The sequence below is a fragment of the Procambarus clarkii genome, chromosome 69, assembly GCF_040958095.1.
Source record: "Procambarus clarkii isolate CNS0578487 chromosome 69, FALCON_Pclarkii_2.0, whole genome shotgun sequence".
NCBI lineage: Eukaryota > Metazoa > Arthropoda > Malacostraca > Decapoda > Cambaridae > Procambarus > Procambarus clarkii.
The window spans coordinates 19,100,253-19,126,010 of NC_091218.1; the positions used below are offsets into that span (position 1 = coordinate 19,100,253).

Consider the following 25,758-nt stretch of genomic DNA (forward strand, 5'->3'; position numbering starts at 1 on the left):
GGGTTCTTCCCTACATGTTCACTATCAGACTCGATACGATAGGTGCGTTGAGTGATTCGAACTTCCGTTCTTAGGTTGGTTAGGTTCGAATCCTTCTGAATGCTCGTGGAACGCATTTTTTCAATGACTATATATCCATCATTTGTTCCTACTTCCACCCTCCGTATCCAGGCGATGAGTCACAATAACGTGGCTGAAGTATGTTGACCAGACCACACACTAGAAGTTGAAGGGACGACGACGTTTCGGTCCGTCCTGGACCATTCTCAAGTCAAGTCGAAACGTCGTCGTCCCTTCAACTTCTAGTGTGTGGTCTGGTCAACACTCCTTATCCTTTGTATCTCAATCCTTCCTCTTTCTCCTGTCTCCTCTATCTTCCATCTCTGCTCTCTTCCTTCCTCTTCTTCTCCCTCCTCGAGTCTGTCATGGAACATGGAGTCAATATTGACACCAGATAACTTGACTGAAGATCTTGTCAAATTTCTCTTCATATTTTGCCGGCATTAACCTTGAACTTTGAGCAAGTCAGTATTACTCTTCATGGCACTATCCTGATGCATCCACAGATCTCCAGTATCATCTACTGAAATTGAAATTGAAATAAGTTTATTGAGGTAAAATACACACAAAGGGATGAGGTAGCTCAAGCTATTCTCACCCCGTTCAGTACATCGTGTTAATACATACATAGACACACATCACAAACAATAAACATATTACCAAACATTCTGAGAGATAAACATATACATTTCCTCCTTCACAAGTAGTATGGTATCAGACGTACACACAAATACTTTTATGACCTAGGTATCATCTATTGGTAATGACTCAAAAGGGCCACCACCACTTACGGGCTATTCATGCCCGTGCCACCTTTTGAGTGGCTTAATCTTCATCAATCAATCAATCAATCTTGATGCTCCACACGCTCTTGTACCTCTGATAGTTGTATCAGTAGCAGCAGTAGCAGCAACAGTGGTGGCAGTGGATGGACTAGTTTAGTAGTATTGGTCAAAGTAGCAGCAGCTGTTCGTGTAGTTAGTGCTAACCGCTGTTGTTCTTAACAGTAATAGATGTTTTATTATAGGGGGGGGGGGGGTACCACCTCTGGTGCAATTATAGGGACCCACAGCCTCAGAGAAGGGAACACAGAGCATTCAGGGGAAAACTTGTACATTTAACTCTGAATACGTAAGAGTGTTCGCTTCTCCTACCACCCCCCTTTTTTATTATGGTGTACACTTTATTATGCAAGGTTATACAGTTACATATCTGATTGTATACAAAAAATGAACATTAAGAGGGCACAAGAACAGTTTTATTATTATATTTAAATGTTCTCTGTAACTATCTCTGGGGAGCCGGTCGGCCGAGCGGACAGCACGCTGGACTTGTGATCCTCTGGTTCTGGGTTCGATCCCAGGCGCCGGCGAGAAACAATGGGCAGAGTTTCTTTCACCCTATGCCCCTGTTACCTAGCAGTAAAATAGGTACCTGGGTGTTAGTCAGCTGTCACGGGCTGCTTCCTGGGGGTGGAGGCCTGGTCGAGGACCGGGCCGCGGGGACACTAAAAAGCCCCGAAATCATCTCAAGATAACCTCAAGATAACCTCAAGATAACCTCAAGATAACCACCCACCTAGACTACGGGAGAAAAGAACAATCAACAAATCGTTCACAGACAATCCAGAGTTCACACATGTTATCCAAAGGTGTTATCTACCCGGATAACAAACATGAGACCTTCAAGAGAAAACTAGACAACTTTCTTCAAGAAGTGCCGGACCAACCGGGCTGTGGTGGGTATGTGGGCCTGCGGGCCGCTCCAAGCAACAGCCTGGTGGACCAAACTCTCACAAGTCGAGATCACTCTACTAGTAGGGGAGTAGAAGAACTCTTAGAACTCCATTTAGGTACAATCCAGGTACCTCTACATTCTTTTCTCTGTATGGATGTTTTGTTTTTTCTACCACAAACGTGGCCACACTTTTACAATGCTAACCTATATAGATTACGGGCTCACCATAGCCCGTGCTACATGGAAATTTTAGTTCCAAGTAGCATTTCCAATTTTAGTTCAGAGAGAGAGAGAGAGAGAGAGAGAGAGAGAGAGAGAGAGAGAGAGAGAGAGAGAGAGAGAGAGAGAGAGAGAGAGAGAGAGAGAGAGAGAGAGAGAGAGAGAGAGAGGATTTTTCAGTGGAAAGCGTCAAGCCATTACTGCTATATAGCACCACTTGGAAGGGGGTCAGGATAAGGATTTGGTCGTAAAAATCCACATGATGGGACGGATGGGAAAAGAATGGTGGCCAACCACATGGATAGTCGACGGGGATTGAACGCCGACCTGCATGAAGCGAGACCGTCGCTCTACCGTCCAGCCCAAGTGGTTGGACAGACAGAGAGATTTACACAAGGAAAAAGGAAGGGCTCAGAATACTTTTCCGTAATCATAAGAGGCATGCGTGAGGCAATGCTTATCTCAATGGAGGCCGGAAATGTAGTAATTCATTCCCAGTGATACAACCTCTGATTTATATGAGAGAGAGAGAGAGAGAGAGAGAGAGAGAGAGAGAGAGAGAGAGAGAGAGAGAGAGAGAGAGAGAGAGAGAGAGAGAGAGACAGAGAGAGAGACACAGAGAGAGAGAGAGAGACACAGAGAGAGAGAGAGAGAGAGAGAGAGAGAGAGAGAGAGAGAGAGAGAGACAGAGAGACAGAGAGAGAGACACAGAGAGAGAGAGAGAGACACAGAGAGAGAGAGAGAGAGAGAGAGAGAGAGAGAGAGAGAGAGAGAGAGAGAGAGAGAGAGAGAGAGAGAGAGAGAGAGAGAGAGAGAGAGAGAGTAGAATAGGCTCCAGAAAGGAATACGTCACTTAACGATACTTTCTGGACTTGCATAAGAGAAAGTTCCAAGTAGCACAGGCTATGGTGAGCCCGCAGAGAGAACACCTGATGTAGTGTGGAATATCTGGTATGATTGCCGCTTGCACCAGACCATGAAAGAACTCGTTTGCTTGTTAATTCTAAAAAAATATTAATATTTACAAAATTTCAGATAGCCTATTGATCCGATCTAACACGTTTATATGTTTTTCTTCGCTAATTATCACAGTATACTAACTTGGACGACGTTGTCTTCCTGTATACTTGTAAATCAGGTCATTAACGTTTAGTGATATAGACACGTGCTTGTAATTCACAAGTGTATTCCTGTTTCCTCTTTTCCAGAGGAAACTAGATTTATTCCTCCAAGGAGTGCCGGACCAACCGGGCTGTGGTGGGTATGTGGGCCTGCGGGCCCCTCCAAGCAACAGCCTGGTGGACCAAACTCTCACAAGTCAAGCCTGGCCTCGGGCCGGGCTTGGGGAGTAGAAGAACTCCCAGAACCCCATCAACCAGGTATATGTGGGCCTGCGGGTCGCTCCAAGCAACAGCCTGGTGGACCAAACTCTCACAAGTCAGGCCGGGCTTGGGGAGTAGAAGAACTCCCAGAACCCCATCAACCAGGTATATGTGGGCCTGCGGGCCGCTCCAAGCAACAGCCTGGTGGACCAAACTCTCACAAGTCAAGCCTGGCCTCGGGCCGGGCTTGGGGAGTAGAAGAACTCCCAGAACCCCATCAACCAGGTATATGTGGGCCTGCGGGTCGCTCCAAGCAACAGCCTGGTGGACCAAACTCTCACAAGTCAGGCCGGGCTTGGGGAGTAGAAGAACTCCCAGAACCCCATCAACCAGGTATATGTGGGCCTGCGGGCCGCTCCAAGCAACAGCCTGGTGGACCAAACTCTCACAAGTCAAGCCTGGCCTCGGGCCGGGCTTGGGGAGTAGAAGAACTCCCAGAACCCCATCAACCAGGTATATGTGGGCCTGCGGGCCGCTCCAATCAACAGCCTGGTGGACCAAACTCTCACAAGTCAAGCCTGGCCTCGGGCCGGGCTTGGGGAGTAGAAGAACTCCCAGAACCCCATCAACCAGGTATCAACCAGGGAAATGTGCCATCATTCAATACCGTTACTGTCTTGCCTATACCCTGCCAATTCGCCGGCAATAATTGCTGAACCAGTTTCTAAATACATGATGATGTGACGACCATCATGTATCATGCAGTATGATGGTAAATGATGATACTGTTGAGCAGAAATATATGATAAGTTATGTGTGTGTGCAAAGATCTGCTACAACACGTTTCTGGGTTGATAATGTTCCTTGCTGTATCGTGACTAGTATGAAGCAACATTGGTTTTATATTTTACCATCTTGAGGTTATCTTGAGATGATTTCGGGGCTTTAGTGTCCCCGCGGCCCGGTCCTCGACCAGGCCTCCACCCCCAGGAAGCAGCGCGTGACAGCTGACTAACACCCAGGTACCTATTTTACTGCTAGGTAACAGGGGCATAGGGTGAAAGAAACTCTGCGCATTGTTTCTCGCCGGCGCCTGGGATCGAACCCGGGACCACAGGATCACAAGACCAGCGTGCTGTCCGCTCGGCCGACCGGCTCCCCATGGCTGCCAACTGCAAGAAATGCGCATAAGTTAATAAAGCACCGTTATATTAGCGTTTTCTATGCATCGGCCTCGATAGGTTAGGAGGGTTGCTTGGGTTCGAATGTTTCTTGTTAGGTAAAACAGTGGTAGTTTTTATATAGGAAGTTGCAAGGGTATCCACTCCGTCAAGTGACTGCTTCTTCGCGATAAGAACATAAGAACAAAGGTAACTGCAGAAGGCCTATTGGCCCATACGAGGCAGCTCCTATCTATAACCCCCCAATCCCACTCATATACTTGTCCAACCCGCGCTTGAAACAATTGAGGGACCCCACCTCCACCACGTTACGCGGCAATTGGTTCCACAAATCAACAACCCTGTTACTGAACCAGTATTTACCCAAGTCTTTCCTAAATCTAAACTTATCCAATTTATATCCATTGTTTCGTGTTCTGTCTTGTGTTGATATTTTTAATACCCTATTAATATCCCCTTTGTTATGTCCATTCACCCACTTGTAAACCTCAATCATGTCACCCCTAACTCTTCGCCTTTCCAGTGAATGCAACTTAAGCTTTGTTTATCTTTCTTCATATGAAAGATTTCTAATTTGGGGAATTAATAAATAATGATTTGTAATTGAATTGTATTGACATATTGTTGTCAATAATGTCCTGGTCTTTGAGCAGGAACTTAGACAATTCTGTAGTACAGTGAAAGAATGATAAGTAAAAATGTGGGCATTTTCGTCTGAGGAATGGGCGCCATGTTGGTAATTCTGGGCTGTTGTTTACATTCGAACAGCTGATTTGGGGGAAATTCCCCTTCTTGTCCTGCGTGACGTCAGAGGAGACGATTAATCACCCAATCTCGCCTCCTTAAGACGTAAATATCATCCAATCCATCCATCATTCATCATCCAGGTTACCATCCCAGTAATGATGGCGGGTAAAGAACTGATCATCCGGCAACTCTGTGGAGATAAGACCGTGTAATCACAGGCGATACCCAAACTGTGTTGATAGATAACAGATAACACTAATCAGTGTACCTGAGTCATCTGTAGGGAGAAAGAAGTAACATTGTTGTTCAGTTGTTCAGTGTAACATTTTGTATTGGCGAATCAGGCTACAGAGGAGAGATTGTTCAGCCTATGGTTGATTAGTTCTTCAGAGGTCACGCGTGTAATTCGAGAACCTGTTGGGATTACTTCAGGAGACTTGGTGACTTGACACGCGTACAGTGATGGGTCGGCTGATGTCGAGGGTGAGCTAGTGAGGATTACCGTTACCTTGAGGTTACCTTGAGGTGCTTCCGGGGCTTAGCGTCCCCGCGGCCCGGTAGTCGACCAGGCCTCCTGGTTGCTGGACTGATCAACTAGGCTGATCAACCGTGTCGAGGTCCTGCTTATACGAGGCCCAGCAAAACCGTCAATATGCCTGGTGAGGAGAGAGACTGTGTGTGTGTGTGTGTGTGTGTACTCACCTAGTTGTGCTTGCGGGGGTTGAGCTCTGGCTCTTTGGTCCCGCCTCTCAACCGTCAATCAACAGGTGTACAGGTTCCTGAGCCTATTGGGCTCTATCATATCTACACTTGAAACTGTGTATGGAGTCAGCCTCCACCACATCACTTCCTAATGCATTCCATTTGTCAACCACTCTGACACTAAAAAAGTTCTTTCTAATATCTCTGTGGCTCATTTGGGCACTCAGTTTCCACCTGTGTCCCCTAGTGCGTGTTCCCCTTGTGTTAAATAGCCTGTCTTTATCAACCCTGTCGATTCCCTTGAGGATCTTGAATGTGGTGTGTGTGTGTGTGTGTGTGTGTGTGTGTGTGTGTGTGTGTGTGTGTGTGTGTGTGTGTGTGTGTGTGTGTGTAACGTTTGACATTTGTCAAGATATCAGCATTAACTCGTTAATGCTGATAATCCCAGGAACTTGTGAAGGATATTCACATTCTTCCTCTTGTCTTTTAATCTGATTCAGGCTGGTGGACTTCAGGGCTAAACCTCTGAATAAACCCCCTCGACCAGCTCACGAAACCTGTACATCTTTCCACAATCATGATGGCTCTGTTTACATGTATTACTATATTCATATTGCTCTGTTTTATGGCTCATTTTGCACACGAAGCCAGATAGACGTGTTGTATCCAGACAGACTTATTTATAACTATACGGAAAGCATTTATATTTACTTTAGTTACTGCAGTAAGGGTGTCCATTATAGAAAACGTTTGAATGAGGTAAACTAAAGCTTTTCTTTTTCACTTTTGCCTCATTTTTTTCCTTTCTGATTGTCTGTTTTGCCGTTGCAAATTATTATTGATTAGTGTATGTGCAACTAGTTACAGTCAGCTGCGTTTGTGTGGTAGTCTGTTATTTCTGTGGCACTTACAGGCAGCTGTGGAGCAACCTCTAAGGAGGTTGCTCCTTAGAGGTTGCTATCTTTGTAACCTCTAAGTTGCAAAGACCTGGTTGATGGGGTTCTGGGAGTGCTTCTACTACCCAAGCCCGGCCCGAGGCCAGGCTTGACTTGTATTCCATGTTTTTCTCCACGGCCACGACTGACGTGTGTGTCTCATGTGTTGCAGGCGAGGTGGAGTACCTGAGCATCTTGGACAACAAGGGGAGCACCAAGACCTACTGGGAGTCCCGCATGTTGGCCACTATGGACGACGGAGGCTGGGAGAGTGTAGCCAACGTCCGCTTCCAGCCCCTGCCAGGGACCACGCCCGTTATTGTCCAGGTAGGTCACGCCCCTGGGGAGCATGCAGGGTGGCACCCGCCCCTGGGGAGCATGCAGGGTGGCACCCGCCCCTGGGGGGAAGGAGGCAGGGTGGCACCCGCCCCTGGGGAAGGAGGACGGGTGGCACCCGCCCCTGGGGGAGGAGGGAGGGTGGCACCCGCCCCTGGGGAAGGAGGGAGGGTGGCACCCGCCCCTGTGGGAGGAGGGAGGGTGGCACCCGCCCCTGGGGAAGGGAGGGAGGGTGGCACCCGCCCCTGGGGAAGGGAGGGAGGGTGGCACCCACCCCTGTGGGAGGAGGGAGGGTGGCACCCGCCCCTGGGGAAGGAAGGGAGGGTGGCACCCGCCCCTGGGGAAGGAGGGAGGGTGGCACCCGCCCCTGGGGAAGGACGGAGGGTGCCACCCGCCCCTGTGGGAGGAGGGAGGGTGGCACCCGCCCCTGGGGAAGGAGGCAGGGTGGCACCCGCCCCTGGGGAAGGAGGGAGGGTGGCACCCGCCCCTGGGGAAGGAGGGAGGGTGGCACCCGCCCCTGGGGAAGGAGGGAGGGTGGCACCCGCCCCTGGGGAAGGAGGGAGGGTGGCACCCGCCCCTGGGGAAGGAAGGAGGGTGGCACCCGCCCCTGGGGAAGGAGGGAGGGTGGCACCCGCCCCTGGGGAAGGAGGGAGGGTGGCACCCGCCCCTGGGGAAGGAGGGAGGGTGGCACCCGCCCCTGGGGAAGGACGTAGGGTGGCACCCGCCCCTGGGGAAGGAGGGAGGGTGGCACCCGCCCCTGGGGAAGGAAGGGAGGGTGGCACCCGCCCCTGGGGAAGGAGGGAGGGTGGCACCCGCCCCTGGGGAAGGACGTAGGGTGGCACCCGCCCCTGGGGAAGGAGGGAGGGTGGCACCCGCCCCTGGGGAAGGAGGGAGGGTGGCACCCGCCCCTGGGGAAGGAGGGAGGGTGGCACCCGCCCCTGGGGAAGGAGGGAGGGTGGCACCCGCCCCTGGGGAAGGAGGGAGGGTGGCACCCGCCCCTGGGGAAGGACGGAGGGTGGCACCCGCCCCTGGGGAAGGAGGGAGGGTGGCACCCGCCCCTGGGGAAGGAGGGAGGGTGGCACCCGCCCCTGGGGAAGGAGGGAGGGTGGCACCCGCCCCTGGGGAAGGAGGGAGGGTGGCACCCGCCCCTGGGGGAAAAAGGTAGGGGCATAACTGAGATCTGAAACAGGTCAGGTCTGTGTTTTGTCTGACCTTAAGACGGGGAGAGAAGGATAGTCATATAAGGGAGAGGGACGGGGAGGGTAGTGGGATGACAGTATAGGAAGGATTATGTTATATGATAGCCATGTCTGTAGTATTACGTCCTAGTTAAGTTATGACTATAGAGGAGCTGTTGTAAATAATGTTACCAGGAAGTTGGCAATGATTACCTCTTCCAGAGAGAGAGAGAGAGAGAGAGAGAGAGAGAGAGAGAGAGAGAGAGAGAGAGAGAGAGAGAGAGAGAGAGAGAGAGAGAGAGAGTGAAAGAGAGAGAGAGCAGACTGACAGAGACGGAAATAAAGACACAGATAGACAATCAGTGAGACAAAGTGAGAAAGGAGAGAGAGAAACTGTCAGAGATGTAGAGATGAACAGACAGCCAGAGAGAGAGAGGAGTAAAGACAGACATACAGACAATGAGTCACAATAACGTGGCTGAAGTATGTTGACCAGACCACACACTAGAAGGTGAAGGGACGACGACGTTTCGGTCCGTCCTGGACCATTCTCAAGTCGATTTTGAGAATAAAGGGGATAGCTCCCCCCTCACAATCGACTTGAAAATGGTCCAGGACGGACCGAAACGTCGTCGTCCCTGCACCTTCTAGTGTATAGTCTGCTCAACTAAAGAGAGACATGATCACAACATACAAATTACCATAACGGTTGAGGGACTCTTATTCACACCCAGACGGAGGAGGAGGACGACGACCTGCACATTACGACCCCTTCGCCAGAGTTTCTTCCGGCGCCGCCTCCACAATTTGACAACTCCCCCGTGGAGTCTGAGGAGTCGTCACCTCCCTCCTTAGACGTGCCGGCCAACCAGCCCACCACAGCCCACAACATCACCACCACCCACAACATCACATCTAACAACACCGCCAACATCACCACCACCTACAACATCAACCTTCAGGAGATTCGACCCGCCAAGCAATATATTTACGGCATCAGCGACGTTTCAACACCCAAGGTCAGACGACCCAGACATAACCACACATTACTATTTCGTATTTTGAGTAGAAAAACTTGTTATATTTTTGATAGGTTATACCCACTGAAGAGACATTAATATACCAAAGACTAACGTATCTGAAAAGTAGGGTTTTGTATATTATTTGTAGGTATTTGCTGGCTTGATAAGTTGGTTTAAGTAGCTGTGTTTTACAGGAGATGCGCAGCGCCCGCGTTGTGGAGACGGTGGCTAAGAAGCCCGCGCAGGAGAATGTCATCGAGGCGGAGATTCGCGCCCAGCAGGTGAAGGAGGTGGAGATGCTGCAAGAAGGAACACTGAAGACAACGGCCATGGTTGGGCGGGAAAAAGGCGCCTCCTCCCCCGCCAGCCACGACTCCGACGAAGGCTTCGTGGAACGTCTGGCCGAAGACGCCCCAACGGTCCCGGACGCCGGCTACACCCACGCCATCCCTGGCAACGATGGAGAGCCAGTTATCTATGATGCTGTTAGCCCGCCCCATCAGTACTTCTCCGAGAGGTTCGTTGCTGCCTGGTAGGCCTAGCATTAGTAGACATCCATCAGTCTCAGGAGACTATGGAGTTGTGCTCTGGTTGTCGGACTGGAGTGGCCTCATCAGGGCGGCAGATGTCATTAATGTATGTAGTTTATCACTGTATACAATACATTAATGACACATTAAATATGTCAACACCCGTTTTCAATGTTTTAATCTCTTCATTTGAAAATATCATGAAGTTAACTGGTACGTAAAATGTTATATTTAAATTTGTTATCATTAATCTAAAGTTTCTTATGCAATTTGTGAAAAAATTCTTGGATGAAGTTAGTGTGTGGAATGAATTTTGAATTTTGGGATGAATTAGTGGCTTGTGTGTGTGTGTTCTTGGATGAATTAAGTGGTTTGTGTGTGTTCTTGGATGAATTAGTGGTTTGTGTGTGTTCTTGGATGAATTAGTGGTTTGTGTGTGTTCTTGGATGAATTAGTGGTTTGTGTGTGTTCTTGGATGAATTAGTGGTTTGTGTGTGTTCTTGGATGAATTAGTGGTTTGTGTGTGTTCTTGGATGAATTAGCGGTTTGTGTGTGTGTTCTTGGATGAATTAGTGGTTTGTGTGTGTTCTTGGATGAATTAGTGGTTTGTGTGTGTTCTTGGATGAATTAGTGGTTTGTGTGTGTTCTTGGATGAATTAGCGGTTTGTGTGTGTGTTCTTGGATGAATTAGTGGTTTGTGTGTGTTCTTGGATGAATTAGTGGTTTGTGTGTGTGTGTTCTTGGATGAATTAGTGGTTTGTGTGTGTGTGTTCTTGGATGAATTAGTGGTGTGTGTGTGTTCTTGGATGAATTAGTGGTTTGTGTGTGTTCTTGGATGAATTAGTGGTTTGTGTGTGTTCTTGGATGAATTAGTGGTTTGTGTGTGTTCTTGGATGAATTAGCGGTTTGTGTGTGTGTTCTTGGATGAATTAGTGGTTTGTGTGTGTTCTTGGATGAATTAGTGGTTTGTGTGTGTGTGTTCTTGGATGAATTAAGTGGTTTGTGTGTGTTCTTGGATGAATTAAGTGGTTTGTGTGTGTTCTTGGATGAATTAGTGGTTTGTGTGTGTTCTTGGATGAATTAGCGGTTTGTGTGTGTGTGTTCTTGGATGAATTAATGTGTGGAGAAAGGTGAAGAGGAGAAGGTTTAACAAAAGATCTCCTTCCTGGCAGCTCTCCCACACCCATTCCATCCTCGACTGAAACCAAGATCGCCCTTGAGATCCGTGAGCTGAAGGAACGGGAAGAAGAACTCCGTCAGATGAGAGAACGTCTCATGAACTCCTCGAGGGAGAACCTGCTCGACGACGAAGAAGCGAGGAGTTCGGCCTCAAGAGAGCAGCTCCTTGAAGACCACTTGACCTCCCTCACCACCACAACAGACGAGGGCAACTTCTCAGAGTGTGGCGACCCGGCCTCCTCAGAGGACAAGAGTAGCGATGGTTCTAACAGGTGAGGAGTGAAGAGTGTGACTTACTGTTGGTGATTGTTCTCCCTCGTGTACAGGACGTGTCCCTGATGGCAGACTTTTGTGTCCCTGTGTCCCTGATGGGAGACTTTTGTGTCCCTGATGGGAGAGTTTTGTGTCCCTGTGTCCCTCTGTCCCTCTGTCCCTGTGTCCCTCTGTCCCCCTGTGTCCCTGTCACACTTTTTCCATCAGGTTCCGTGATTATTTTTTGTTGTGCTCGGAAAGTAGGTTACTTGTTGTTTCGAATGGCTCCTATACTTTTAATTGTTCTCATAATACAATTTATGTGTATATATGGATATTGGAAGTAAAGTTATATCTAGCAAGCAAGATTAGGTCAATTATATAGACCGCCAACACACTAGACAAAGAGGAGTAGCAAAGACTGGAGAAAAAGTAAAGTAAAGTTAAAGTCAAAACTGAAGAACAAATTGTGATATAAGAATTAGGAAAGATGTGTATATATTAGCCCTAGTTCATAAAAGGAAAATAATATATTGCAAAAAAACAGAATAGGTAAAATTAGCTCATAAGAGCTAGAAAGAATTTACCAAACATATAGTTAGCATTATAAAAGGCATATTAGATGTATCAATATAGACTACAGTAATTGTTGCTCATGCTAGTTAACGTATCCATTGGAAGATGAAATATTATTAAGTTCCTCCTTCCAGGCATCACTTTAAAAAGAAATATCCACATGTGTATTCTAAGCAATGTGACTGGCCCACATATACCGTGTGTGTGTGTGTGTGTGATCCAGAAGAGCTGTGGACTGTCTAATTACCGACTTTAATGTATCCACACATTGCTAGTAATATAAACAAGAGATCCTGAGTAGTCAGTTGTGCACCACCATGGGTATGGCAGCCCACACCAGCCCACCACCATGGGTATGGCAGCCCACACCAGCCCACCACCATGGGGTATGGCAGCCCACACCAGCCCACCACCATGGGTATGGCAGCCCACCATCATGGGTATGGCAGCCCACAGCAGCCCACCACCATGGGTATGGCAGCCCACAGCAGCCCACCACCATGGGTATGGCAGCCCACAGCAGCCCACCACCATGGGTATGGCAGCCCACCACCATGGGTATGGCAGCCCACAGCAGCCCACCACCATGGGTATGGCAGCCCACCACCATGGGTATGGCAGCCCACAGCAGCCCACCACCATGGGTATGGCAGCCCACAGCAGCCCACCACCATGGGTATGGCAGCCCACAGCAGCCCACCACCATGGGTATGGCAGCCCACAGCAGCCCACCACCATGGGTATGGCAGCCCACCACCATGGGTATGGCAGCCCACTACCATGGGTATGGCAGCCCACCACCATGGGTATGGCAGCCCACCACCATGGGTATGGCAGCCCACCACCATGGGTATGGCAGCCCACCACCATGGGTATGGCAGCCCACAGCAGCCCACTACCATGGGGTACGGCAAATGATACAAAAATCAGCCTGATAATTACTTCTGTAGAAGACACTGAAAAACTTCAAGCCTATATCAATAGTCTTCGATTGAGAACGGAAAATAACACGATGTTCAACAGTGATAAGTTCCAGTCCCCCTTTAAGAGCAGGCGAGATTGCTGAAATAGAGGGAATACAGAGACACGAAAAGACACCTAAATTTTTAGAAGCGTCTCAAAGCTTTCGTCACCGACAGGAGACGAGTGAGGCATCACTTAATATATAAAGTACTTGGAAAATACCGGAAGGTCAAGTCCCAAACTTACACAGTAAAATAAGAACACAGTCGACTTGAGAATGGTCCAGGACGAACCGAAACGTCGTCGTCTCTTCACTTTCAAGTGTGTGATTTGGTCAACATATTTCAGCCACGTTATTATGACTCCTCGCCTGCCTACTGGAGTGAAGTATCTCAGGATATGCAGATTAAAAACCAGTGAGGGGTAGTGGTGTCATACGCATACAGTCACAGAACACTGTATGAACATTAGAGGTCCACAGCTGGTCTGTATCATCACGGCAAGCGTAAGAAATATTGGCGGAACAAAGGTCAAGAAGCAGTTAGATAAGTTCCTGCAAGAAGTGACAGACCAACCGGGTTGTCATGATATTGAGCCTGTGAGCTGCTCCAAGCAACAGCCTGTTGAACCAAGTTATCACAAGTCAAGTCTGACCCCCCCCCAGGCCGGGCATGAGGAGTAGAAGACCTCTCAGAACCCTCTCCAGGTAAACTCCAGGTAAACTCCAGCCTTCCTCCATCAGTAAGGCGGACCACATCAGCCCATCAGTGTGGGTAAGACAGCTCACTACCGTGGGCAAGGCAGACCACACCAGCCCACCACCATACCCATACCCAGCCCACCACCATACCCATACCCAGCCCACCACCATACCCATACCCAGCCCACCACCATACCCATACCCAGCCCACCACCATACCCATACCCAGCCCACCACCATACCCATACCCAGCCCACCACCATACCCATACCCAGCCCACCACCATACCCATACCCAGCCCACCACCATACCCATACCCAGCCCACCACCATACCCATACCCAGCCCACCACCATACCCATACCCAGCCCACCACCATACCCATGGTGGTGGGCTGGTGTCACTATTATTCAATAACTAATGGTAACCACCCTTAACACACTATTTTAATAAGAAAATATTCTCTATTATGAGCAACATGAAGGCAGAAATTCAACTATATAAGACCTTGAATTGCAGATGGACGACCCATTGTTACAGTAGTCCTGAAAAAAAATCACGAAATATATGCAATTTTCATTTCTAAAAGCTTCTTTTTAAGGTCAAATGTAAACCCCATACAAGGGGCAACAGGTTAAAGGTCAAATGTAACCCCCATACAAGGGGCAACAGCTTAATGCTTAAAAAGCATTAATGTAGGACAAAACAGGAGTTACCCTTTCATCCTTAGGGTTATAAACCCAAGGAACCACCTTCTCGCGGAAGCTTCAAATGCCAGGACTTCACTTCAGTTTGAATATCAGCTGGAAAAAAATCTTCAGGAATAATGGGGGGGGGGGGACCTTTGACAAGCTGCCAGCTTCTTGTCCCTGTCGAGGCCACTAGTGATGGTGATCCTCAGGTAAATTGAGGTACATATTCTGCATAGTTAACTGTATCAAACCAATTTGGTTGTTGACAGTTACTGTGATAAATTGACAATACTCATAATGTTTAAACATATAAAAGTTGATGAATCAAATGTTTACAATTTTTTACTGCCCAAAATACAATTTGTATTAGTTAATGAGGGACACTAGAAGGCATTATAAGTAACTGAAACCAATATTCTTACATTATTAGATTAACGATATTAAAAAATGGTAGTAGTCCATTAGTGGGAGTATTTTGCACCGTCCCTGATAATTATTGCAGATTATTGCAAAATCTGCAATAATTGATCGGTGTTGATGTGAAGCACCCTAGCTGTGATGACTATGCAAGCTTGTGTGCCACATTACGGGCTATTCATGCCCGTGCCACCTCTTAGGGTGGCTTAATCTATATCAATCAATCATCTGTGTGCTACAGCACGGGAGACATCTCCCGTCACGCAGGGTACAGTCGCACCTCCACAGATCTCCAGTATCAGCTCTTGATACTGGTAATGGCTCAAAAGGGCCACCACTTACGGGCTATTCATGCCCATGCCACCTTTTGGGTGGCTTAATCTTCATCAATCAATCAGAATAACTCACGGGAGACATCTCCCGTCACGCAGGGTGCAGTCGCACCTCCACAGATCTCCAGTATCATCTATTGATACTGGTAATGGCTCAAAAGGGCCTCCACTTACGGGCTATTCATGCCCGTGCCACCTCTAAGGGTGGCTTAATCTATATCAATCAATCATCTGTGTGCTACAGAGACAGAGCCACAAGGACCACATAATCACCTGGGATGGTGGTCTCAGGGTAGAGTTTCAAGAACAGAAGAGCTTTAAAAACAATCGAAAGTCTACATCTCCATCTTACACATTATCCCTCTGTAAGGCCATGCTGTTAATGGCTTTTTGGCAGCCCAGGAAAGTGCGGTCTACCCGACCCTCTCACGCTTGTCTTACTCACCAGTGTTAGGGTAGTCAGGCACGACTTGCCTCTAATGTATTCATGCTCTTTAACGGCTACAAAGTTTATTTCCATTTGATGTATTGTTTTCGTCCTGAATGCAGGCGAGGAGTCACAATAACGTGGCTAAAGTATGTTGACCAGACCACACACTAGAAGGTGAAGGGACGACGACGTTTCGGTCCATCCTGGACCATTCTCAAGTCGATTGTGTGAAGTCTTTATGAAGTCACACAATCGACTTGAGAATGGTCCAGGACGAACCGAAACGTCGTCGTCCCTTCACCTTCTAGTGTGTGGTCTGGTCAACATTCGTGCTGAATGTTTTCACTGGTACGTTACAGGGCTTCCCTTCCATTGTCTTTGATGAATATGAGTACTGTAATGAACGGCATTTTCTGTTTTCTAGATATGTGTGAGGTCCACACTTAACTTAACAGCCATGGTGATAGCTGGTCTATTTCAATTGCCTTTGTTACATATAGTTCCATTACGTGTACCTTTATTTTCTTATCAGTGACTACAATGCAGTCTCGCTGTGTGCGGTACTTGCCCATCGGTGGGTTCCAGCTTTAGGTCTCTACTCGGGGAGTATTTGATTCTTCTGGAACCCCCAGAGTGAAGGAAGGAAAGTAGACTCTGCTATCTCCGTCAGAACCCCATATGGGGACTTTCCCTGCAGCTGCTTCCTTCAACCTCAGACCCAGAGAAGTAGAGGAGTCGATCAAACATACTGGACAAACTGGCCACCCAAGAACTAAAGTGGAATTGGCAGAGGAAGTCAGCGGAAACTGACGCATGTGTCAGCATAAACTGCTTGAAATCCTTCTAAAGATTCTCATCAGTGCCGTCTGGATCAGACAGGAGGCAGTAAAGGCCTGGAAGACAATGTATGATCATGCAGAATGGCTACAGCCTGATAAGCCACCACCCTGGAAGGTAGCTCGGCCAAAACAGTCTAGATCTTTTGTCAGTCTAGAGCTGACAAAAGCCATTTTCATGAAGGTGGAAGAGCTCTACCCCTTAACAGTCTGAATGACAGAGGCAAAATAAATGTTCAGCGGTATTAAAAAATGCCAAATTACATCTTGGAAACCTGCAGACAGCAGTGTCAGGCCCAGAGTCAGATGGTGAGGCTATAACATATATGAGAATTGAAACTAGAGAAAATCCTCATAAGAACGAGGGAAACCAGCTACTTGAATCACTACATAAGATGTGCCAGACGCAAGGACAGCATCTCCACTTAACTAAACCCGAACTTCGACCATAAATAACTGATAAGGAAAGGTGTGGTACCTCCTGGCAAGGATAATCACATATAACTAAACTCCATCGTCAGGAAAAGCGCAAAGCCTCAAGACGAGATCGGAGCAGAGCTAGGTGCCCTCGGAGCATGCAAAACACCACACATAATTATTGTACTATATTTCTCATCAACAGGTCTCAGTGGAGAGCCCTTGTGTTATCCAGAAGTTAGGTGACTCAAGAAGAGTCAGCACATAAAGGGGAACCTGAACCACTCCATGTAGCACGGGTTACGGGCTCACCATAGCCCGTGCTACATGGACACTTCGTCCTGAGTAGCTAAATCTTTAACAACCACAACAACACTCAGAGCACATATCTGTGGTGGTGGAGGGGGGAAATATAAGCCCATCACCAAGGAAGAGAATCCTGACCCAAGAGAACCCTGACCCACAGTCGAAGCAAAATACAGACCATGGGAATACAGAAATACAGACCTGTACTAGGGGGTACGGATCATGTTGTTAACATAAAGCACAGCCATGACGACAGGACACAATAACAAAGTAATGGCTCCCAGCGGCACTAATTTAGTCCAATACCTGGACTAAATTAGACTTTAAACGGTATTGGACTTTAGTCCAATAACGTTAGTCCAATACCTAGACTAATGGTCCAGGTATTGACAACACCACTCGGCTCAGTCATAAAGCTCTAAAGTGCTTCTTATCCCAAAAAGCGGAATAAACCATCATAAAGCTCCTACCAAGGATAATCACTCAGTGGTTCAAGACACTGTTTGTGACAGTGTGATTGGTGAGGGAGTTAGGCGCTCCACGTAAGTCCCGTTCCAGGTTCCCAAAACATGCCCTGATTTAGGTACAGGTGGCTCAGATACAGTGAAATTCTAATGGAATGGAACCAAGTCCATCAGAAGTCCAGATACACTGTAAAGATATTCCAGTCGCAGGATAGTAGAGATCACTGGTAGCGGAAGACTTTCTGGGAAGTGATTTCCGATAATGGCTGATGATTTGGACATTTATCACAGCTTCTCATCTTAGGTTGTGGGATGTCGAAAGAATTGGCTGAGGTCCTTTCTCGCTTTCTTTCAATCTAGATCTAGACCAGTCTCCGTACATAGTGGTAAAACGCTCGCCAGGCGTTCCGCGAGCGCTTTATCATGGGTTCGTATCCTGGCCGAGGAGGATTTACTGGGCGCAAATCCTTAACTGTAGCCTCTGTTTAACTCAACAGTAAAATGTGTACTTGGTTGTAACAACGATTCATCGCGGCGGGGATCGTATTCCAATGGATCTGCCTGAAACGCTACGCGTACTAGTGGCTGTACAAGAATGTAACAACTCTTGTATATATCTCAAAAAGATGGCCTAGGAGTTGAGTAGAGCCTTCCTTCTGAGGATACTGGGCATTCCGCAAGTAAATTTCTTCACAGCTGCATTGAACAGCAAATTTCCTTTGTGCGTGCGACCCGCATTTTATAATTGTGATGTCTTCACTTGACCTAGTAGATGGTATATCCGTTTTCTCTGATCCTGATGCTTTCGTCAGCTCTTTTAAAGATGGAGAATTTGGGGGACACGTGATACTGGTCCAGCCAAACACCTCCAGCGAGCAAGAAGACTTCGACGCCCTCCGTCGACCTTCTTGTGTGGAGTTTCTCTGGCTGGTCTGTTGCTGGTGTTTATCCTTCAGCAACACCTTCAACCTTCCTTTTGCCGCCAGTACGAGGCGCCCTGACAGGTCTTCAAAATGTTTGCTGCACCCTCTTAGCCTTTGTTAATTTCCATTACTTTCGTCTTTCCTGTCTTTGTTTTTTTTTTACCAATAGTAGTAGTAGTAGGCATCCATCAGTCTCAGGAGACTATGGAGTTGCGCTCTGGTTGTCGGTCTGGAGTGGCCTCACCAGGGCACAAAGCCAGGGTAGGTTGATACATGGGAGAAGCTGTTACCCATGCAGCAGGTCCCGCCTCTCCACGGCGCTGGAAGTCTCCAATGGAAAGGCATACGCCAATACGATTGGTTCCAGCTTAACAGGAGGCTTAATTTTAACATTGACTACTTATTGGGTGATTCTGGTGGAGGCTGTTCGCCTGGGCTTTGCCCATAAGCTTTCCGCTCCTTCTTTTCTTAAACTTCTCTTTCCCCGGAGCAGGTTAAGCAACACTTGAATCTGTTGTCAATGTATGAAAGGAGACCGTCGCTCTACCGTCCACCCAAAGGGGTTGGGCAGGTAACCAGGGAAGGTATTGTTTATTTATAACTAATTCCGGCTTGGGCATCATGACACCGTAGCAGTGGCGGATAAAACACTCAACACGAGAGTAGGAGTCACACACACACACACACACACGTCTGATAATATCCCAACAAAGAGCTTATCTTGCTTGATAAGTCTAGAAATGATCAGATAGACATGATATGATACACAGTATATCAGAGTGACAGGGGCCCTCATGAATTTGAAGAATGCCTCTTGCCACACCATTCAGTAGCCGGCCAGCTAACATGGGACCTCCTCCTTCTTCTGTGGTTACAGCCGCATAATGTCCCCGGACCTGCACCACCCTGGCACTGGCCTTGACTACACCCGCAGGAAGGTCACCGTCAAGCCCTTCGAGGACGAGGAGGAAGACCAGCAGCCTGTCTACACAAGGTCAGTAACGCTTGCAAGATGTCCCTGTCAAAAATTAGCTATAGGGATAAAGTTTTATTGCAAGTTTTTGGTTTACAGGCGGGGTTTAAATCTTGTTTGCGTGAGGTCAGTTGTTTATAACTTACCTGTGAAAGTGTGAGGACTGACGGCCATGCTCGGAGCTGATTCAGTCAGTCCACGTAAGGTCGAGTGGCAGAGAAAGTATTAATAACTTTGTTGTGTGGGTGAAATTATCCACATGCAATGTGGGTGTTGCATTCTAACACTCACACTCAACACTATGAACACGCACTATGAGATCATTTTTTTGGGTTCTAATTTGTCGTGTTCTTCTCCCTCTCTTTCTTCCCCCTTCTCCCTTTTCCCTCTGTCTCTCCCTTCCTTGGTTGTGGCAAGTTTAACAAACGTTTTGTGAAGGATAGTTTTGTATACAGTTTTGTCATGGAGGTAAACCTGGTAGGAAGTGTTGCAACTCGCGGCAACACTTACACGGATAACTTTGTTGACTTTGAAATGTGTGTGATCATTATCCTGGCCACGCCCCCCCCCTGATTATCATGCTGGCCACGCCCCCCTGATTATCATGCTGGCCACGCCCCCCTGATCATGTTGGCCACGCCCCCACACCCCAAAGCAGCCACGCCCCCCTGATTATCATGCTGGCCACGCCCCCCCCCCTGATCATCATGCTGGCCACGCCCCCCTGATCATCATGCTGGCCACCCCCCCCCCTGATCATCATGCTGGCCACGCCCCCCTGATCATCATGCTGGCCACCCCCCCCTGATCATCATGCTGGCCACGCCCCCCTGATCATCATGCTGGCCACCCCCCCCCCCCTGATCATCATGCTGGCCACGCCCCCACACCCCCAAGCAGCCACGTCCCTCTATAATGCCATTAAATTTCCCCACCTTCAGCGTTGCTATCAAGCTTGCAGGTATAAATGAATACGTGATGAATGTGATGAATGGTGTAGCGAGGGGTCTCATGTCCCCCGCCTGGGGTCTAGGGGGGTCAACAAGCTCACATCATTACACTATATTTGAAAGCATTCCAGCACGTCCCTTTGTAATCATATACATCACAAATGTCTTCAACTGTGTTAGTCAAAATACCTGAAGTCATTCTTCAAATCGCTTCTCAAACTGTGTTTATAAGGTTGGTGTGAGGTTAGGGGGACTAGGAGGCAGTGTGTCAAGCAGGCCAGGCAGTGTGTCGAGCAGGCCAGGCAGTGTGTCGAGCAGGCCAGGCAGTGTGTCAAGCAGGCCAGGCAGTGTGTCAAGCAGGCCAGGCAGTGTGTCGAGCAGGCCAGGCAGTATGTCAAGCAGGCCAGGCAGTGTGTCGAGCAGGCCAGGCAGTGTGTCAAGCAGGCCAGGCAGTGTGTCAAGCAGGCCAGGCAGTGTGTCAAGCAGGCCAGACAGTGTGTCAAGCAGGCCAGGCAGTGTGTCAAGCAGGCCAGGCAGTGTGTCAAGCAGGCCAGGCAGTGTGTCAAGCAGGCCAGGCAGTGTGTCAAGCAGGCCAGGCAGTGTGTCAAGCAGGCCAGGCAGTGTGTCAAGCAGGCCAGGCAGTGTGTCAAGCAGGCCAGGCAGTGTGTCAAGCAGGCCAGGCAGTGTGTCAAGCAGGCCAGGCAGTGTGTCAAGCAGGCCAGGCAGTGTGTCAAGCAGGCCAGGCAATGTATAGAGCAAGATATAGTTACCAGGACTATTTACCCTCGTTATCGCGGCTCCTTGATATCCTTTCTGTGCTTCCCTTCTATCTCTCCTCTGTATTATCTCTTACCACCGTCTTCATCAACGTCTCCGCGCCGCACGCTTATCAACCTGCTGCTGGAAGAAGTGTTCGCGTTCCGCCATGTTGGATTTCACCAACATAAACATGAACATCCGGTTAGTTTACCGGAGTGGTGGTGTGGAGGGGCGGGGACCTCTTACCTGCCGGTGGTGGTGGAGCTGTTGTGAAACACTATACCCGACGGCGGTTTCAGACCTTAGTCACCACCTTCCCTTACACACGCTGACCGTGACCTATCACCCCCAAGAAGATGAACGGAAAGAAATGTTGACCAGACCACACACTAGAAAGTGAAGGGACGAGGACGATGTTTCGGTCCGTCCTGGATCATTCTCAAGGCGATTTACCGGAGTTGATTTGAGAATGGTCCAGGACGGACCGAAACGTCGTCGTCGTCGTCCCTTCACCTTCTAGTGTGTGGTCTGGTCAATATACTTTAGCCACGTTATTGTGACTCCTCGTCTGCAACGGAAAGAAATGGTTGTCTGTGTTTCACGTTACAGAAATTGTAACCAATTGTAACCAACTTAAGTCACGGCGACTTAAGATTGAGACAAGAATTGTATCTCTGGGCGTGTTGAACAGCCAATCTTCCAGGCCTGATTTATCATGCGTCGGCCGATCCTTAAGGCGCATTCCTCACTTTTTAACTTTTATTCGATATTTGCTCGGATGTAAGTAAATTGTATTATATATTAAAATTGCTTGTAGAATTAGGCGGAGGTTAGGTTAGGTGGTTAGGTTCAGGAGCGACCTGAGCGTTGTGGTTCGAACAAAAGTCGTCAGTGAAGCACTTGTTCCGGAAGTGTTCGAACGTCAGCAGTTGTGAGTCGTGTGTAAACCGTTTTTCATTCATAAACAGGGGGTTTGGTGGCTGAATTAACGAGCATTTGGCTCGTTAATGGTGATGCGCAATGTTTTCATGATTGAATAAAGAATGAGTTCTGTTTTGGGAGAATTATAATAGCCAATTAGAAGACGTTGTGCCATCTTTGCTGCTTTGTCAGTTTGGAAAACAGGTTCGTCCACCCAGCGTGCCAACCCGTGATATCCACCCACCATCCCACGCCAGCTATGGCGCGGAAAAAAGCCTCACCTTGTATGATGGTAGGTGGCTGCATTAGGCCCCGTGCCTGGTGAACTGTGGCCTCTGTGTAAGGCCGCGCTGCCCTTTTTAGAAACTTTTATTGAGGGTGATGTTGCTTGATTCCTGTAGTGTAGTGACTGTGTGTGTGTGTGTGTGTGTGTGTGTGTGTGTGTGTGTGTGTGTGTGTGTGTGTGTGTGTGTGTGTGTGTGTGTGTGTGTGTGTGTGTGTGTGTGTGTGTGTGTGTACTCACCTAGTTGTGCTTCCTGGGGTTGAGCTCTGGCTCTTTGGTCCCGCCTCTCAACTGGTGTACAGATTCCTGAGCCTACTGGGCTCTATCATATCTACACTTGAAACTGTGTATGGAGTCAGCCTCCACCACATCACTTCCTAATGCATTCCATTTGTCAACCACTCTGACACTAAAAAAGTTCTTTCTAATATCTCTATGGCTCATTTGGACACTGAGTTTCCACCTGTGTCCCCTTGTATTAAATAACCTATCTTTATCCACCCTATAAATTCCCTTGAGAATTTTGAATGTGGTGATCATGTCCCCCCCTAACTCTTCTGTCTTCCAGCGAAGTGAGGTTTAATTCCCGTAGTCTCTCCTCGTAGCTCATACCTCTCAGCTCGGGTACTAGTCTGGTGGCAAACCTTTCAACCTTTTCCAGTTTAGTCTTATCCTTGACTAGATATGGACTCCATGCTGGGGCTGCATACTCCAGGATTGGCCTGACATATGTGGTATATAAAGTTGTGTTTTCCTTGTGTTTACCACAAGGTTAGGTCAGGGATAGGTCAAGATGGGTCGACGATAGGTCAAGATGGGTCGACGATAGGTCAAGATGGGTCGGGGATAGGTCAAGATGGGTCGACGATAGGTCAAGATGGGTCGAGGATAGGTCAAGATGGGTCGGGGATAGGTCAAGATGGGTCGACGATAGGTCAAGATGGGTCGAGGATAGGTCAAGATGGGTCGGGGATAGGTCAAGATGGGTCGACGATAGGTCAAGATGGGTCGACGATAGGTCAAGAACTCCACAACCAACACTGTAACATCTAAGATTGAAAAGTCAGAGACCAAGGGCTAGCCAAACTTTCGCCTTGAAATCAAGACGAAAATGTTTTTCCACTATTTTATTGCGTTTTTTTCCTAAACATATTTCAGTAAGTGTTCGTCATTTCCTTACTGTTATTGGTCGTCTCAGAGTTGCTGTTTTTCTAGTTTCTTGTTTTGCTGTCTCCGTGGGCGGTGGTTGACTGTAGTCTCGCTTCATGCAGGTCGGTGTTCAATCCCCGACCGTCCAAGTGGTTGGACACCATTCCTTTCCCCCGTCCCATCCCAAATCCTTATCCTGACCCCTTCCCAGTGCTATATAGTCGTAATGGCTTGTCGCTTTCCCCCCTGATAGTTCCCTTCCCTTGTGCAGGCGAGGAGTCACAATAACGTGGCTGAAATATGTTGACCAGACCACACACTAGACAGTGAAGGGACGACGACGTTTCGGTCCGTCCTGGACCATTCTCACAATCGACTTAAGTAACTAAGCTATGAATAATTGTAATTAATAATAATTGTAAATATTAATTAATACTAAATAATATTATTTAATCCTAAATAATATTATTTAATAAATTAGTCCCAATTCAATGCAGAGTTTTCTTCCAAGCACAGAAACTTGTAAATATAAATACAAGATAATAGATAGATCAATAAATAAATAGACAACTTTCAAATATTGCACCAAGTAATGGCGAGAGGAAAAAAACTAGACAGTAGACATTACATTTGAAATTAATAATGGATGAATGGTAATAAATTGGTGTATGTTTGTATGTATACCAGACAAAGTCCATTTAATGGCAGAATTTAGCCATTTTGTGTAAAAACTTTTATATCTCATATTATTAATTATAACAGTAACTGAAAAAAGTCATAGTTTGTATATACAAGAGATGAAACAGAGAGCCATGAGCTAGAGCGATGTGCTGAGTCCATAAGGAGGCCGAGCTTCCAGAAATACCTTCCTGTGATTGGCTGTTGCGGGGAATACCAACACTCTTTTATGAGTAAAATTTTAACTAAGAAATAGGTCCTTGTGCACAACAACAAGGTTGTTGTGAGAAAGACCAACAATTTCTGTTTTGCACCTGACAGAAATCTCCATCTAACTGAATAATTTACTGGAATAAGAGGGCAGAGCAGCGTATCATTATTTGTGTGTGGCAACCCCCACTGATGACGTCACAAGTCAGGTAGCCAGCCCATGTTTCTGTAACACTCGTTACGTCCTGCAGTATTTAATTATCACTATATTAATACTTTTAAATACTTAACATTTCACTTTTTAGGTAGATTAAAGTTGAAGCAGAATGTCATAAGCAAGGATGGTGTGCTGAATAAATATGATTTATTAAGTGGATGGAGCCTTTAGCTGATCCTATCACCCCCATATACTATCTGTGGGCGGAGCTAGGAACCTCCTACCCGAGCACAACAACCCGCCTTATGGGTTGCTGTTTGGCTATTTATAGTGCGTTGGAAAAAAAAGAGATGGCGCTAGTAGTATTTTGTGGGGTAATTTGTTATAGGTGTAATTTGATGTCAACAGATGGCGTAAGCTGTACCTTATGGCCACTGTTGACCAGCCAGTTGATAGTGTTCTCGTCTGCCGACAGATGGCATCAGCTGTGTTATTATTACTTCCGAATTCCCTTTAAACACTGATCTACAAATCCCTTGGCTTATGATAAGGTTTTATACCATTTATGATAAGTATTAGATAACTGGAGTTCCGCAATTACTTTTATTTATCAACTGTTGAGGATATCATCATATAACGTCTGGTTAGGACGTACTGCTCTCGATTGATGAAGATTAAGCCACCCAAGAGGTGGCACGGGCATGAATAGCCCGTAAATACTGCTCTCGTAATATTATTCAGGGGGGTGGGGGAACTATCAAGTGAAAGTGCCAAGCCATTACGACTATATAGCACTCGGAAGGGATCAGGATACGGATTTGAGATGGAACGGGGGAAAGGAATGGTGCCCAACCTCTTGGGCGGTCGGGGATTGAACGCGGACCTGTAGGAAACGAGACCGTTGGTCTACCGTCCAGCCCAAGTGGTTAAGAGTAATATTATTAAAACAACAATTTATGCATATAATAACAGCATTTCACACTAAAAATACTTGGATATATTGAAATTTGGTAATGAATTCCAATCTAGGAATCTCCTATGACTAAACTGTACTTTTTAATTATTTTTATGTACTTACTACTTATTATTAAATTATTAAATACTTACTATAATAATTAAATAAATAAATATATAATGTGTTTGTGTGTGTGCAGAAATAATATTAATAAAACAATTAACATCGTGTAGTGTACTCTATATATCAAAATATATTACTTTGAAAC

General features: G+C 47.3%; 1 protein-coding gene across 2 annotated transcripts in view; it reads left to right on the top strand.

Annotated features, from left to right (window-relative positions):
* The window catches only part of mdu (meduse), a 162,378-nt gene that overhangs the window by 107,772 nt on the left and 28,848 nt on the right, over positions 1-25,758 (top strand). The window contains exons 2-6 of one of the 2 annotated variants that reach the window (XM_069311118.1): positions 7,076-7,230; positions 9,152-9,436; positions 9,634-9,956; positions 11,142-11,420; positions 19,333-19,449. In XM_069311118.1, coding sequence (XP_069167219.1) covers positions 7,076-7,230; positions 9,152-9,436; positions 9,634-9,956; positions 11,142-11,420; positions 19,333-19,449 — 1,159 coding nt within the window. The remainder of the gene's footprint in view (positions 1-7,075; positions 7,231-9,151; positions 9,437-9,633; positions 9,957-11,141; positions 11,421-19,332; positions 19,450-25,758) is intronic. The other variant, XM_069311119.1, reaches the window with a different exon arrangement.